The sequence below is a fragment of the Macaca mulatta genome, chromosome 2 (genome assembly GCF_049350105.2).
Source record: "Macaca mulatta isolate MMU2019108-1 chromosome 2, T2T-MMU8v2.0, whole genome shotgun sequence".
In the NCBI taxonomy this organism is placed as follows: Eukaryota; Metazoa; Chordata; class Mammalia; order Primates; family Cercopithecidae; genus Macaca; species Macaca mulatta.
This window is the reverse complement of record NC_133407.1, coordinates 115,319,765-115,337,128: the sequence shown is the minus strand read 5'-3', so window position 1 is coordinate 115,337,128 and position 17,364 is coordinate 115,319,765. Positions and strand designations below refer to the sequence as shown.

The window sequence follows — 17,364 nt, the reverse complement described above, 5'->3', positions numbered from 1 at the left end:
CAGAGCAGGACTCCATCTCAAAAAAAAAAAAAAAAAAAAAAAAGAATGTCACTTTCTAACAGGTCCCAGAGTTCCAAGCTTATCTTGGGACCTTAAGAGGAGAGGATCAGCCAACTTGCAGGTATCTGAGGATACAAACCCATGACTGGTGGCTGGGCTTGGCTTTAAAAGGTTTTATCTGAGATTCCTTGTGGAACAGACTTCTATCAAAGCCAATCCAAAAAGCCTATGTAGAAATAGTTATTCTTGCTGCACTTTATGCAAATAATAAGGCTACATATAAAACTAAAGTCTATTTTGCAAACCACTCAGTCCTATGATCACTTGTTTCTTAACAAAAATGAGAACTGGAGAAGGAGAAATTATGTTCCAAAACTTATCATACATTTGTCATTAAATTATAAACTTACTAAATGTTTTTAAGTTTTCACCCACATTGTAGACTAATCCTGTTTTTTCCTGTGAACCAACCAGCAATCTCCAGCTGCAGTTCAGAAAGAAGAAGGGGATGGGTAATGTAAAAGTCTGGATCAATATTCTAGTTTTGAGCAATTATCCTGCAAATCCTGCCAGGTGATGGGAATAAATAGGATGCCCATCACTCAGAGGTTTCCTTTTTGGGAAAGTAAGACCAAGGGAGCTAACCAAAGCCAAGCTCCATGCACCCAAATTCTAGAAAACATAACTTTAGTCTCCAGTTATCTGGGCATGTCAGAAGACATCCTTTTCTCTCCCTTGTTGGAGAAGGACTCAGTTCCACAGTTGCACCTTAGCATTTGGCTTGTGATAAGGAGTCTATGCAACATTCCTGATCTACATTTTTGTCCCAAACTCAATCCCAAGCTTCCGGTCAAAGCCCTAGGAAAAAACAACTGGATCTGAGGAATCCAGAGGCAGATGATAATGGAAAACAAGTTAAAAGGCACAGCGGAGATAAGCATGGCTGATTCCTGCCTATTAAGCCAAGCTTTCAGTTTCGTGGATGGCCTGGTGCCTCTTCCATGATGGATACTCCCTGGCAGGTGCTAACATGTCTTACAAAGAGCTTTACACTTTACTCACATTCCCATAGGCTTATTCACAGGCCTCTACTACAGAGCTCATTGTCCTAATCTTCCAATCTTTTACCTTCTAGGTCCCTGACCGATGGACCAAACCATTTACCACTGTCTATGAACCTGAATATATTTTAACTTCAGTTCCCCACAAACTGATGATAAAGTCCACTGCCCTAAGTTCTCTTCTTTAGGAGGACTTCTCCTCACTTCCATCTTTTAAGACCAGCCTTGAGTGAGACCACACTACAGTGTCAGGCCAGTTTTGCCTTGTACTCACATATTGAGTCAACCTATCTAGGAACCAACATCAATATTTTCCTCTCCCAATATCTGATCATAAGAGAATCCCCATGCACATGCAGGTGTAAGCTAAGGGAGAGGCACTGATGGAATGGTGGTAGATGACATGGAGCTCTGGGCTACCTGCTAACACAGCTTTCTTGTTTCCCCCAGCTCTGTTCGTGTTCAGTCAGGAACATCCCACTTCCGTCTTATGATGGATTGATGCTGGGCTCACTCACCCTGTGGATATGACAAAAACTAGATTATGATGGACATTTCCAGTTGCATGATCACTTGGAGTTCCATGGTTGGGCACATCATCTCTATCATAGCCCAGTGTCACACAGGGAGCTATTTGACAAAAGGTGTGTAATTTATTGTAGGTGGCATAGAATTGCTCCAGAATCCTAGGAACCTGTGCTATGATTCAAGCAATAAAGTGTGCTATTAAGTTTATATGGCGTCTTTTCCCACCACCACTAGAAGTATATTCTAAGACCTACCAGCTCATATGACCCAAGTGGCAGGGCTACTTACACCATGACCCAGACCTGCTGCAAAACATTTCCTGCTGAGTCTGATTCAAAACTGACAGCCATTTATGAGTCTGATTCAAAACTGACAGCTCTCCATTTATTACCTGGTTTCCATATGACCTTACTCTAACATGGGGGCCCTTGATGATGCCTTGGATCCCCAGGTATCAATGTCAACTCAGACTCAGTGCCCTTTTTCCTTTCGCTAGTATATAGTCACATAATATATACAGAAAAACTGGGTAAATCATTAGTTACTGTGTTGCAGAGTCCTTCTTTCTGAGGTCCCAGGCTCTCCTTTGATCAATAAGCATAATGTTTAAACTGGTTCAGATACAGAAACCAGATAAATGCTTGTGACTCTATTGGGATGGTGAATTTCAGCCTCCTGGCAATCTATCTTTGATTTCTTCTGGTTGTATATATTGAGCATACGCTTGTTGGCTGCCTACCTGCTTTGCACCTAGATTTACCACATCCATCTCCAGATCTCTCTGTGGGTCAAGACCTGTGACTGCTACCCCACTTTTGCCATTCTTCACATTAATTGTACCTTTCTGGTTTATGATAGATGTATGCTTCTGCCTCTATCAATTTAGGATCCTATTATCTGCATTGCTTTCACTGACACCAGTTGTATAGAAGCATCTCTTACTAGTAGCCCTTGCCTACCAAGGAGATACCACATTGAACTTTTCTCTCCTTTTTATTTCTTCCAGAATTCCTGACGATAGGGAAACACATTGTTGTGGGGTTTTTTTGTTTGTTTTGTTTTTTGTTTTTTGTTTAGACAGAGTCTCTCTCTGTTGCCCAGGCTGGAGTGCAGTAGTGTGATCTTGGCTCACTGCAACCTCTGCCTCCCGGGTTCAGTTGATTCTTGTGTCTCAGCCCTGAGTAGCTGAGATTACAGGTGAGTGCCACTGCGCTCAGCTAATTTTTGCATTTTTAGTAGAGATGGAGTTTCACCATGTTATCCAGGCTGGCCTCAAAATCTTGGCCTCAAGTGATCTGCCTGCCTCAAGCTCCTAAAGTGCTGGGTTTGTGGGCGTGAGCCACCGTGCCTGGCCCAGAGTAAGCTTTTAAAAATTGATGCTGGTGCTTTTCTCACTAGTACATTTTTTATTGATTCATAAAACAAAATGTCCATTGGGTTTTCCACAGGATATAGTCAACTGGTGGGTTTTCTGGCTTTATGTATTTACTGTAGCATGCCCACTGCTTCTTTAAGCCGTTTTTTTTTTTTTTTTTTTTTTTTTTTTTGAGATGGAGTCTCACTTTGTTGCCCAGGCTGGCATGCAGTGGTGATCTCGGCTCACTGCAAGCTCCGTCTCCTGGGTTCATGCCATTCTCCTGCCTCAGCCTCCCGAGTAGCTGGGACTACAGGCACCTGCCACCACACCTGGCTAATTTTTTTGTATTTTTAGTAGAGACCGGGTTTCACCATGTTAGCCAGGATGGTCTCAATCTCCTGACCTCGTGATCTGCCCACCTCGGCCTCCCAAAGTGCTAGGATTACAGGTGTGAGCCACCGCATCCGGCCATAAGCAGATAAGGACTTTAAAGCAGCCATTATAAGTGTGCTCAGGGACTTCAGATGGGGAATCCCACTGGTGCCTGTAATCCTAACACTTCGGGAGGCTGACATGGGAGGATCACTTGAGCCCAGGAGTTTGAGACCAGCCTGGGTGAGACCCCCATCTCTACAAAAAATTTTTAAAAATTAGCCAGGCATGATGGCAAGCACTCGTGGTCTCAGTTACTTGGGAGGCTGAGGTGGGAGGATTGATTGAGCCCAGGAGGTCAAGGATGCAGTGAGCTATGATCATGCCACTGCACTCTAGCCTGGGTGACAGAGCAAGATCCTGTCTCAATTAAAAAAAAAAAAAAAGAAAGAAAGAAAAGAAAAGAAAAAAGAAAAAGAATGTCCACAAACCCCAAATAAGAGAAATACAAAGAAATCTACATTCAGGCACATAATTTTAAAACTGCCAAAAATCAGAGAAAAAGAGAAGATCTTAAAAACAGCTAGCAAAAGAACACATTACATATAGGGACACCACAATATGAAGCTGGCTGACTTTTAATGAGAAACAATGGAACCAGAAGACAATTGAATAGCAACTCTAAAATGCTGGGGGCTGGGAGGAGCCCTTATGACCCAGAATTCCATATCTGGTTTAACTGTCTTTCAAAAATGAAAGCAAAATAAAGACAAAGACAGAGATAATTCATTGCTAGTTGATCTGTCTTACAAGAAATCTAAAGCAAGTCCTTCAGCCTGAAAGGAAATGACACCAGAAGATGATTCAAATCTGCAGAAAGAAATGAAGTACATTGTAAACAGTAAATATTTCAGTAACTATAAAATGCTGATAAAATATGTATTTTTCTTTTCTCCTTTTCATTTATTGAGATGACATAAGACTGTATAAAGAAATAATTAAAACACTGTATTTTGGGGTTTATAACATATATAAGAGTAGTATATATGACAATAGTAGCACAAAAATTGGGAGAGAAAATGAAACTATATTGGAGCAAATTCACTATATTTAACCAGAATTAAATTAATGTGGACATTAACTAACTAACTAATTGGAATAAGTTAAAATGAACATTGCAACACCTTGAGCAATCACTAAGAAAACAATTTAAAAATAGTTTAAAAATTAACAGAAATTTAAATGGCATGCTAATATTTAACACACAAAAAAGATGGTTAAAGAAGAAAAACAAAATGGGCATTAGACTTATTTGAAACAAATAATAAAATGACAGGTGTAAATATAATCATATCAATAGTTACATTTAATACTAATGGTCTAAAACGATACTGTCAGACTAAATCAAAATGTAAGATCCAACTATATTCTCTTTGCCTTTAAAAACCTGATTGAAACAAAGCCCAAATGGAGCTCATATCCAAGGTTACCTGCATCTGAGTCTTCCAGGCAGCTGTCTTAACTTTGGCTCAAGTAAACTCTTTAAATTATATTTTGTGCCTCAGCCTCTTCCTTTTAGGTCAACACTTTTTACAGCTGAAGAGAAGTCTGTGATATGCATATACCACAGGTTGTCTAACCATTCACCCATTTGGGTTGGTCCACTTTTTTGGCTATTCTAAAGATATAGAAAAACAAAAAACTTAGTTTATCCTATCATACATCCAACTATACTCAGCACAGTATTTCACCTCTGGTCACCAAGAAGTGTGTGGGGATTTCTCCCCACGAAGCAATTCTCTGACAGATTCTTCAGTGGACACCAGCTTGATGTCCCCTATCTCAATTCAGTTCTGACAATATCTATGTAGAGATAGAGTCAGATCCCATAGCTTGGGGGGGCTCAGTCCCACAAGACTGCCTCACACTTCAGATGCTAATCACAAGCACAAGTTGTTGCCCTAGAGGATAGAAGGCAACAACAACAAAAAAATCAGAGACCAGGGTGGTTGAAATGAATGCTGTTGCTGTAGTCACTGATGAATGATGACAAGGGCTAGGGCAATGCTACCCAGAGTGTGGTCTGTGGACCAGAACCAGCGTATGAGCTGTTTGTTACCAATGAGATCAGCACAGAGATTGAGGATAAGCATGGAGAAACTATTATAGCAAATTGAAATCCAATATTATGTGTTCTAATAAATAAAAATAAGGCTTTTGTTCTCTATGACTTTTCCATATATTTTTCTCATAATTCATTTTTAATGTTTTACATATGAACTGGTCTGTGATGAATTGGACATTTTTAAGAAGTGATCCTTCTCCATGGACCATTTGGGAGACAATGATCTAAGGTGGGTGACTGAGATCAGAAGGAAGTCAAAATCACTGGAGGTGAAAAACAGGGGGTTTGGGAGCATCACAGTCCATGCCAAAGTCCCTGGTTATGGTACCACACACAGGGAGGTGGTGATGGCGGTGGGAGCCCTGTTTGTGTTCAGGGTCCTGGGGAAGCAGGTGCTGAGGAGGCAGGAGGGAGTCAGAGCTCAGGTGCCTTAAGATCGTGGTATCAGCTGCTTCCAAAAGGGGCATTCCTGTCCATCAACCTCCAAGTTAGCATGAGGCTCACAAACCTTGTACCCAGTTGTCACTAAGGACAGCCTCCTGTGCTTTCCCTGGACAACACTGCTCCAAAGAGTGCTCCAAGGGCCTGATGGCCTGACTTCTGTCAGGGATTTGGCAAATAGAAACCCAACCTGTGCAAGCCCCAGTTGGCTTCTGATGGTTGAATGAAAGAGCATGGCCTCAGACACAACTGTCTTCCAAGAGGGTGCCCAGATTCTTCAGGAAGGTGAAGCCCATACCCTTCTGATTCCAAGCTCAGGAGACAGGAATGATGCCAGGGCTGTGGAGTGGGACATCTGGCTCTGAACACGAGGACAACCTTGGGCTGCAATTTCTAATTTGCATGTAAAGGCAGCAGCATATGGCCACCATCAGTCCTCACAGGGGCCATAGGCCCTGCTGGGGCAGGGAGAGGGGAAAGAGGAAGTACTTGCACTGAAGTCTTTCCTCAGGTAGAGAAGGAGAGAAAGAGTGGGACATGAATCCCAGGGGTCCCTGTGGTGAGGGGAATCACTGAGACTCACACAACCTGGTCAGACATTTATTGGGGGCAGTGGAGCTTGTTCACACCCCAGGCCTTTCAGATTGATAGGATTTCAATGTGGAACTCTGGCTGCTTTGAAGGGATTGCATATTGGACCTGTAAAAAGCTATCAGTCTGGAAGGCAAGGCTGCTCTCTGGGACCTGGAACAAGCGAAGAGAATTGCACATTTGGCGGTAACATTGCCGGCACTGCCACATGCGGATGCAGGACTGGAGTTTGACCACTGCCTGCTCCTGGATGACATAGACCCTCAACAGGGCCTGCTGCCGTTGATGGATCCGTCTCTGCACCAGCGTCCTCCACCAGCACTGAATCATCCAGGCCCTGAGGGCAGCGACCAGCAGGGTCCTGCGCACCAGGACCCCACGCCACCAGGCCTGGATCTTCCCAGCCGCCTTCACCCTTTTTCTGTGATGCAGTTGTGCAACAAGCAACTGGCCAAGCAAAGCAGAGGACTCCCAGTGAATTTATCACCATCAAGCACAGGTGGTTCTCTAAAGAATCAGCCCTCTCCCTGCCAGTTTTGAGGACCCAGGAGACCTGGGTGGGGTTTGTCCCCTACTTTTGTCCTGTCCATGGCTCTGGACACCCTCAGAGTCCCAGTGCCCTCATCTATGAAATTGGGATATGCTTGATCTGTGGACTTCTTGGGTTCATGGGACTACGGGAGACACTTTCTGGTTCAGAAGACCTGACTGGAAGACCAGGATGTGAGGAACTGAAGGATTCTTATAAGAATCCATGAACTTCTGCATTTATGGCCTATGTCTTGGTCCAAACCCCAGCCACGATGCTGCCTCCTAATGTCTTGCAGCCCTTCGGGGTCTCCCCTCACCTCACTTTTGTGGACTTCCACTACCATGTCTCAGTCCCTCCTCATTCTCCTGGGCCTTTCCACTTCCTGTGCTGAGCCCCACCTATCATGGCTGTGCACACGAAGCTTCCTCCCCTTTTACCATCTATCTTCATACCTTACTCAGTTCACCCAGGAGAGGGAGGGCTTGAGGGGATAAGAGGGCAATGCTGAGCCAACCCCTGTGGGACCAGAGATGGAGCTCCATTCTAAGAACTCTGGGGTCAAAGAGTCAATGATCTGCAATTCTCTCACCCTCCTGGGCCCCACCTACCTTCCGCTTCCTCTGTCTTTCTATTGCATCTTCATCTGGACCACCTTTCTGCAATCAGAATGTGGGTGTGGGGGAGCATGGGTGAGGACCAGCCTGACTGCAAAGTCCCCACAGGTCCAGTTCCCCATTCTTTGCCTGGGTCCTAAGAAGTGGCCTGGTGCTTTCCTGGGCCATGGGACAACTCCCCACCTGTGGGGGAGTGTGTGTGCCTGAGTCTTACACAGCATTTACTGCCCATGGTTTGGAGCAGTGGTTCAGGTGATCATCTCCCTCTGGTTGTTGTTCCCTGACCTTGGCAGGGGCAGGAAAGGTGGAGAAAGAGATGGCCATGATGTCACAAAGGCAACTATGACCAGGGGCCAGGGTGCCTTTTCCAGGCTCAAAATTGATGGATAAAGAGCAAATATCTGGCTCTCCTGTTGACTTCCTTGGGCAATTCTCTGTTGAGGAAAAATTGTGTAAATATCATTTCTCAGATTGTCATCTGCCTGTTAACTTTTTTCATGGTTGCCTTTCCTTCCACAGTTATCTTTAATTTTTGATATGCTTGAATCCATTGCCCCTTTACAATTCTGCTTTTGTAGTTTTCTAATAAAGTGCTTTTCCATCCAGCATCATAGATTTTTCTATTAGACTCTGGTCTACCTTTTACATTAAAGTGTTTTAACATTTAATGTAGATTTTTTATAAGACATTTACAATTAGAAATGACAAAGGGGATGTTATGTACCACTGACCCCAAAGAAATAAAAATAGCCATCAGAGACTACTATGAACATCTCTCTGCACATAAGCCAGAAAACCTAGAAGAGATGAATAAATTCCTGGACACATACACCCTCCCAAGACTGAAGCAGGAAGAAATTGATTCCCTGAACAAACTAATAATGAGCTCTGAAATTGAATTAGTAGTAAATAGCTTACCAACCAAATAAAGCACAGGACAAGAAGGATCCACAGCTGAATTCTATCAGATGAACAAAGAAGAGCTGGTGCCATTCCTACTGAAACTATTCCAAAAAATGGAGGAGGAAAGATCCCTTCCCAGCTCGTTCTATGAGGCCAGCATCATCCTGATACCAAAACCTGGCAACACCAAAACTTTAGGTCAATATCCTTGACAAAGAGTAATGCAAAAATCCTCAACAAAGTACTTGCAAACTAAATCCAGCAGTCCATCAAAAAGCTAATCCACCATGATCAAGTAGGCTTCATCCCTGGAATGCAAGGTTGGTTCAACATATGCAAATCAATAAAATGTGATTAATCACATAAACAGAATTACAGATGAAAACCACATGATTATCTTAATAGATGCAGGAAAAGCTTTTGATGAAATTCAACATCTCTTCATGTTACAAACTGTCAATAAACTAGGTACTAAAGGGACATACCTCAAAATAATAAGAGCCATGTATGACAAACCCACAGCCAACATCATACTGAACAGACAAAATCTGAAAGCATTCCCCTTAAAAACTGGCACAAGACAAGGATGGCCTCTCTCACCACTCCTATTCAACATGGTATTGGAAGTCATCGTGTAGCTTTAGAACATCAGGGAAAAAGAACATACTAAAAGTTTCCAGAAAAAAAAAAAAAAGAATAGGTCACATCCCACAAACAAAGGAATCAGAGTGATAGAAGACATTGTATTGGTCGATTCTTGCACTGCTATAAAGAAATACCTTTAAAAAAAAAGAAAAAAATACCTGAGACTGGGTAATTTATAAAGAAAAGAGGTTTAGTTGTCTCACAGTTCTGCAGGCTGTCCAGAATGCATAGTGGCTTAATAAACCAATGCAGGAACAGAAAACCAAGTACCACATATTCTCACTTAGAAGTGGGAGCTAAATAATGAGAACTCATGGACACAAAGGGAAACAACAGACACTGGGGACCACTTGAGGGTGGAGGGTGGGAGGAGGGAGAGGAGCAGAAAAGTAACTATTGAGTACTAGGTTTAGTACCTGGTGATGAAATAATCTGTAAAACAAACCCCTGTGACACGAGTTTATCTATATAACAAACCTGCATATGTACCCTGACCCTAAAATAAAAGTTAAAAACCAAAACCAAAACTAAAAACCAACAACAAAAAAGAATTTCATGTACCTTGTTTAAAAAAACTTATAATTATAAATTAATTATAAAAATTATGAATAATTATAATCTAGCATTTATAAAAATTATAAACAATTATAAATTAATTATAAAATTATAATTAATAAAAAAGGACAGTATGCATTTCCTGCCTTATTCTCTCCCAAAAGAATCTCCCATTGCTGAGACAACTATTTTTAACTCTTCTGTATATTTCTCCTATGATTTACCTCAATAACATGCTATATTGAAACTTCTTTATTTTCTCTTTTAGATATTACCTCTTGACTTCTTTTCATGAAGCGAAGATTTACCTGTTCCCATCCTTCTGCTCTCCTCTCAATATGATTATAGCATCACAGTTTTTTGTTCAGTAAGTATTCAGTACTTACATCATTGTGATTATGTATCCTGTCCATGACTTAGCAACATGGCATATTGCTATGACATAGCCTTTCATGCATTTCCTGTCTGTTTTTCCTGGAGCTCTTGATTGCCATGGTTTGTACTAATTTATCCCCAACTTTTCATCAAAACTCGGATAATTCATCAACTCTGCTTTTTTCATGGACCCCTGCACCACTCTGTAATCTGGGTAGCTGCTCTTAAAGCCTGCTGCCTGGTCATTCTTCTGGGGTACCCTCTCCCCAGCATCCTAGGAATTTCCTTCCCCTCTTCCCTGTGAGGACTGTCCCACTTATGGATCCCACATGTTGCAGGCACAGTTTTACTGGGGATGCAGAACCACTCTGGATGCTATGGGATAAGGAATTCATAATAGGAATTAGAACATATGCAATTGTGCTAGCATCTGGGGAAAAGAGGGTATGACATTCTAGGTAGAAAATTATTTTTTGTTCCTTTCTTTTTTTCTTTTTTTTCTTTTCTTTGGTTTTTCTGAGCGAGGATCTCTCTCTGCCACCCAGGCTGGAGTGTAGGTGCACATTCACAGCTCACTGGCTGCGACCTCCCAGGCTCGGTGAACTCAGCCAATTTTTCCACCTTGGCCTCTGGAGTAGCTGGGACTACAGGCACGTGCCACTGTGCCTGGCTAATTTTCTTGTAGAGATGGAGTTTCACCATGTTGCCAGGCTTGAAAATTATTTTTCTCTCAGGATATTGAGGAATTTGTTACACTTTCTATTAGAGGTTTGGATCTGTGCCCTTGCCCAAATCTCCTGTTGAATTGTAATCCCCAATGTTGGAGGGGGGGCCTGGTGGGAGGTAATTGGATCATGGGGGTGGTTTCTCAAGGTATAACACCCTCCCCTTTGGTGTTGTCATGGCAGTAGTGAGTGAGTGAGCTAATGTGAGATCTGGTTGTTTAAGTGTGGCACCTCTCCCTCTCTGTCTCTTCCTCCTGCTTTTGTAAGATGTGCCTGCTTCCCCTTCACTGTCTGCAATGTTTGTAAGTTTCCCAGTGCCTCCTCAGAAGTCACTATGCTTCCTGGACAGCCTGCAGAACTGTGAGACAATTAAATCTCTTTTCTTTATAAATTGCCCAGTCTCAGTTATTTCTTTATTTTTCCTTTTATTTTTAAAGGTATTTCTTTATAGCAGTGCAAGAATTGACTAATACAATGTCTTTTATCACTCTGGAATGTGACCTATTTTTTTTTCTTTCTGGAAGCTTTTAGGATCTCCTTTTTCCCTGATGTTCTGAAACTACAAGATGATATACCTAGAGATGTGTTTTAGTTTTGCTAACCGTTCATTGTGTTGGGCACTGGTTTAGCCTTGTCAATTAAAAATTCATGTCATTTACTGGGAAACTTTGTTGTATTTGCTTTTTTTTTTTTTTTTTTTTGATGATTTCTACCCCTCAATTTTTTTAGTTTTCTACGTTTAGAAATCCTATTAGTCAAATCATAGATTGATCCTTGAAGTTTCTAATATTTTCTACACTATATTCCATCTTTTTGTGTCAGTTTCTCCCTGTAAGGTGATGGAATATGTCTTCCTGGCCTTGAGTTTGACTATATAACCTGCTTTGGTCAATAGAAAAATGTAGAATGACAGTATGCAAGTTCTGGACTGGGCTTTAAGAGGCTTGTCCTTTTACGTTTGCCATCTTAAACTTTTTGATCTACTTTCTGGTAGTTTTTGATATCTTTTAAAGAGTCATTCCCATCCTCTGAATATTCTTTTTTTATAGTACACTATGCTTGTTTTATTGATTTGTTGTTATCTCTTATGGGTCTAAGAATACTAATGATAGCTGTTAGTGGGGTGTGTGTGTGTGTGTGCGTGTGTTTGAGACGGAGTCTTGCTCTGTCACCCAGGCTGGAGTGCAGTGGTGTGATCTTGGCTCACTGCAACTTCCGCCTCCTGGGCTCCAGTGATCCTCCTGCCTCAGCCTCCTGAGTAGCTGGGATTACAGGCACCCGCCACCACACCCAGCTAGTTTGTTGTATTTTTAGTTGAGATGGGTTTTCACCATGTTGGTCAGGCTGGTGGTCTCAAACTCCTGACCTCTAGTGATTCGCCGACCTCCGCTTCCCAAAGTGCTGGGATTACAGGCATGAGCCACTGTGCCTGGCTTGTGTGTGGTTTTTAACCTTTTCTCTTGTCTCTAATATTTCTTCTAAGCCCTTCTCTTCTGTTTTTGTTTTTGTCTCAGTTTTCTCAGATAGAAATTCCAGAACCTTGGGTAAGAGAGTAGGATAATGAAACCTGTCTGTAAGCCTTTGGGGAGCTGATTTGGGAGAGAGGGCTGGAGGCTTCTCTATTTAGCCTGTACAGTTGCACATACTCCCTTGGTTTTTGGTATGGTGCTTCACCACTGCCGCCAACTACGCCTGCATTCCCTGCATTCAGATGCTCTCTGGTTCAACTTATCTAGTAAATAAACCTGTCTTCTGCCAAGGTGGGGATAGAACTCTTGCCTGGCTATACGCATCAAGGAGGAGGATGGGGTGAACATACAATTTCATAAATAAATGTTTATTTCCCACTTAGAGTCTTAGTAGACAGTGCCTCAATTTCACACTAATCATTTTGTAACACATTTTAGTGTCTGTGAACACTTTTCTATTCTGTTTTCGAAATTGATTTAATGAACTGTGGAAATTAATTCTGCAATACGTTTTTTTTTTTTTTTTTGCATTAGTTTGTCAAGTTCCCGTAAGTCATGATGAGATTTTGATTAGAATTGACCTTAATTTTATTGTATTGGAATGTGAGTTTCATAGATTACCGTGGAGACAAGCGACAATATTACAATGTTAAGAAATTCTATCAATAAATATACTATGTCTCTCCTTTGTTCAGATCTTCTTTTATGTTCTTCTGAGCTGTGGGCAAAGTGGCACTTGCAATGTCAGGGATAAGGAGTGCACTTTGCTTTTGCTCTTCCTTTCTTGTTGCTGGCTGGATTGTGAATGTAATTATTGAGTTTGAAACAATCATTTTTGAATCAATAATGACCTTGGAAATGGAGGCAAAACATAGCAGAGTAACACATTAGAGGGTCCAGGATTCCTCACCCTGTGGAGTGCCATATCAGGTCTGGATCACCTATACTGGACTTACATGGGAAAGAGAAAAAAATCTCATTTATTGAAACCACTGTTTCTTTGGTTGTGCTGTCACTCACAGCCACCTTCATCCTGATATATCTAGGCTCCGCCCCAGTGGTTCTTAGGGTGGGCGGCCCCAGAGCAGCAGCCACAGCATCACCAGGAGTCTTGTTAGAAACACACATCCTGGGATCCTGATACACTGAATCAGAAGTGCTAGGTAGGGCCCAGTAATCTGGGCTGTGACCAATCCACCTTTGATTTACCCTCTGGCCATTCTGATTCTAGGTATGAGCTGATTTATCCACAGAAGATTCCCTTTCACTGTAGTTTTCTGCATTACAGAAATGTTCTGGTCTTCTGTGTGTATAAATTGAGAGGCAATTCCATGATTACTGTCAAGAACTCCCTAGGCACACCTTCTGTCAAGTTTCTCATTCAAAAACCAGTGTTTGAAACCACTTCCTGAAATGTTGCTCATATGATATTAAGCCCTCTTTGTTTATTAATCCAATGAAATGTCTTACTCTTTAGATATCTGACCTGGCAAACTGACCTGAGTGAAAATGGGGGTGTCTTGACTCACAAAATTAAAATTTCCAGTAGGACAGCTAGGCAAGCTTTAGGCATGGCTAGACTTAGTCCCTCCCTTTCCATCCCTTGACTGTACTTTCCTCAGTTGGCTTCATTCTCAGCAAGCTTTTTCTGTGTGGTGCCCTCAGCAGCTCTGCTTACATAATCTCTATAGTTAGCAAACCCAGTAGTTCCAAGACAGCACAAAAGCTGAGGCTTATTGGCCTGGTTTGGGTCTCGTGCTCAGCCCTGAACCAATCATATGCATTAAGTGACCATATGCATCAAGTGTTCTGATATTCCTCTAAGCACTTGCACATTCTGGGTTGATGAGCCTGAGTGAGTCATGCCTCCATCATGCAGGAGCAACCACGTTGGTACCTTCTCTAAGGCTTCTCCATCCCATGGTTGTGGGGCCATTGGAGACAAAGGGTCATCATAATTTAGAAAAGCAAATTGATCGTCTGAGGACTGGCTGGTGAAATAATCATCTTTACCAGTCATTTACAGATCCAGAAAATCCAGTGAGTCCAAGAGGTGGAAGGAGACATGACATCAGCAGAGAGTAGACAGAGGGAATAGAAGCCAATAGGGAAAGATACTGAGGAATGGAAGAGACAGAGTGAAAGACAACATTACGAGAGGTGGGCAGAGACAGAGACAGGCAAAACCCTACAGAGAAAGAGAGCAGCATGCACCCATGAAGTGGAGGGGCAACAACAGACCCTGCCCCACCACGCTGTGCACACAGACACACTCACACACTTGGGAACACTGCCAGAGAGAAACGATAACACAGACAGACTGAGGCTGAGAACAACATGCCTATTGGGTATGAGGGATCTAGGGTGGCTGGCTGAGAGAATCATTCAGGGATGGTGGGATAGTTGTTTCTAGGCAGTAGGATTTCAACTGTGCTTAAGTCACAGATCTAAGATCTGGATGGACTTGTGAATCGTGTATTCATTCATCAGATAAATATTTATTAAAACAACAAAAATAAAACAACCACCCAATGAAAATTATTACAAGGGACTTGAATATACATTTGTCCAAAGACGGTATTCAAATGGAGACCATGCACCTAAGTCAGCAAAATTAGTTATTAGGGAAATGCAAAATCAAGCCCACAATTAAACATCACATCACACCAACTAGAATGGTTATAATTTTTTTAAAAAAGAGAAAATGGTGAATGTTAGCAAGGATGTACAAAAATCAGAACCCTTGTACATTGCTGGAGGGAATGTAAAATGATGTAGCTGCTAGATATTCACAACAGGTTTATTCACGAGAGCCAAAGGTGCAAACATCCAAATGTCCATCAACGATGAATGGATAAGCAAAGTGTGGCATATCCATACAATGGAATATTACTCAGGATAAAAAGTAATAATATATGCTACAACATAGATGAACCTTGAAAACATTATGTTCAGTGAAAGAAGCCAGACACAAAATATTGTATAATTCCATTTATGTGGAAAATCTAGAATAGGTAAATTCATGGAGACAGGTGCAGATTGGGGATGGCCAGGGGCTGGAGATAATGGAAAATGGTAGTTTAATGAATATGGGTGTATTAGTCCGTTTTCACCCTGCTGATAAACACATACCTGAGACTGGGCAATTTATACAAGAAAGAGGTTTGTTGGACTTACAGTTCCACTTGGCTGGGGAGGCCTCACAATCATAGCAGAAGGTAAGGAGGAGCAAGTCACATCTTACATGGATGGCAGCAGGCAAAGAGAGAGCTTGTGCAGAGAAACTCCCATTTTTAAAACCATCTGATCTCGTGAGACCCATTTACTGTCGAGAGAACAGCACGGAAAAGACCCATCCCTATGATTCAATCATCTCCCACCAGGTTCCTCCCACAACACATGGGAATTATGGGAGCTACAAGATGAGATTTGGGTGGGGATGCAGAGTCAAACCATATCAATGGGATTTTCTTTTATTGTGATAAAAATGTCTGAGAACTTTATAGAGATGGTGATTGCTTTACATTGTGAATCTGCTAAATATCACCGAATTGTTAATTTTAGTTCAGTGGTTAATCTTACGTGGTTAATCTAAAAATGATTAGTCTCATTCATTGCATGAAGATCACTTCAAACTTACAGACCACACACACACACACACACACACACAGACACACACTCTTCTTTTTCTTTTTCTTTTTTTTTGAGACAGAGTCTCACTCTGTCCCCCAGGCTGGAGTGCAGTGGTGTGATCTTGGGTCGCTGCAGGCTCCGCCTCCCAGGTTCAAGCGATTCTCCTGCTCAGGTTCCTAAGTAGCTGGCATTACAGGCACGTGCCACCACGCCTGGCTAATTTTTGTATTTTTGGTAGAGACGGGATTTCACCATGTTGGTCAGGCTGGTTTTGAACTCCTGACCTTGTGATCTGCCCATCTCGGCCTGCCAAAGTGCAGGGATTACAGGCGTGAGCTGCTGTGCCCGGCCCTGCTTCCTGTTTTTTTTTAATGAGTCAGGTGTGGCCACAAGCGGAGACAAAAAGAAACTCAAGAAAACTAAGTTTATTACACTCACAGGACCTGGTTCTTACAGTGGGCGGCATGCCATGTAGGGTGACAAGGGAAGCTCCAGGCTTTGGTGAGGTGGCAGAGGAAGAAGCAAGGGGAGATCTGAGGTCGTGGTCTTAATTGAGTTTCTGAGGGAAAGGCAAGGTAGGGCAGGGTAAAGCGTTAGGGTTGGCTGGTTGGCATAATGTGGTGAGTTCTAAGCTGCAGAGGTGGTCCCTAGTGTTCTGGTACCTGCCCAGGAATAACTAAGGGAGAGGAATGTTGCCTCCCGTGGTGTAAGAGCCAGATGCAGGAGGTCGGCTCTGGATTGGGTAGTTTGGATATCTAAATATATACAGATTGAGTACCCCAATCTAAAAATTCAAAACCCAAAATGCTCCTAAATCGGAAGTTTTTTGTGTGCTGAAATGAAGCTCAAAGACAATGCTGTTGGAGAGTTTTGGATTTTGATTTTCAGATGATGGATGCTGAATATGTAAGTAAAAAGTAAATATTCCAACATCCCCCAGAATCTGAACTCTGAAGCTATTCTGCTCCTAAGCATTTCAGATAAGGCTACTGAACCTGTACATATGTGTAGATACATAGAGAGGGAACCACAATGTTCCAAGTCCCATTCTAGGCCCTGGGAACACAGCACTGACCCCAGAATCCTGCTCTCCTGGAGGCAACCCTCTAGAAAGAAAAAGAAAATAGACAATAGGGTAAGACAAGCTCAAGTAGTGATGAGGACTTTGAAAACAGGAAGGCAGACTGAGGAGCTGGAGAGGGTGCCTTTGCACGGAGACAAACCTGCATAGAGTGGGAGCTCCATACAGAAGCCGATGAGCCTAGGAGAGCAGGCAGCAGGGCAAAGTTCTCAGATGGGAACATGCTTGGGATAGTTGCTAAATAGCAGAGCAGCCAGGGAGAACATAAAGAGGATGAGATGGCCAGGGCCAGACTATGCAGGGTTATGCAGACCCAGGGAGGGCTTTTGAACTTGCTCAAAGTGGTAAGGGAAGAGG

At 42.4% G+C, this 17,364-nt stretch overlaps 1 protein-coding gene across 1 annotated transcript; it reads right to left on the bottom strand.

Annotated features, from left to right (window-relative positions):
• Nucleotides 1–6,470: 6,470 nt before the first annotated feature.
• IQCF3 (IQ motif containing F3) lies at nt 6,471–8,004 on the bottom strand. The gene is made up of 3 exons (XM_002802803.4): nt 7,836–8,004; nt 7,616–7,663; nt 6,471–6,922 (listed from the first exon to the last, which is right to left on the bottom strand). Exons 1-3 carry the CDS (start codon nt 7,851–7,853, stop codon nt 6,524–6,526), a joined length of 465 nt encoding a protein of 154 aa, XP_002802849.1. The 5' UTR covers nt 7,854–8,004; the 3' UTR covers nt 6,471–6,523.
• Nucleotides 8,005–17,364: the final 9,360 nt, after the last annotated feature.

What these genes read in the sequence shown, in the direction of transcription:
- IQCF3 (XM_002802803.4), bottom strand. An exon ending in AAAGACAGAGGAAGCGGAAG is followed by an intron (nt 6,923 to 7,615) that starts GTAGGTGGGGCC and finishes TTGCTTGGCCAG; the next exon opens with TTGCTTGTTGCACAACTGCA.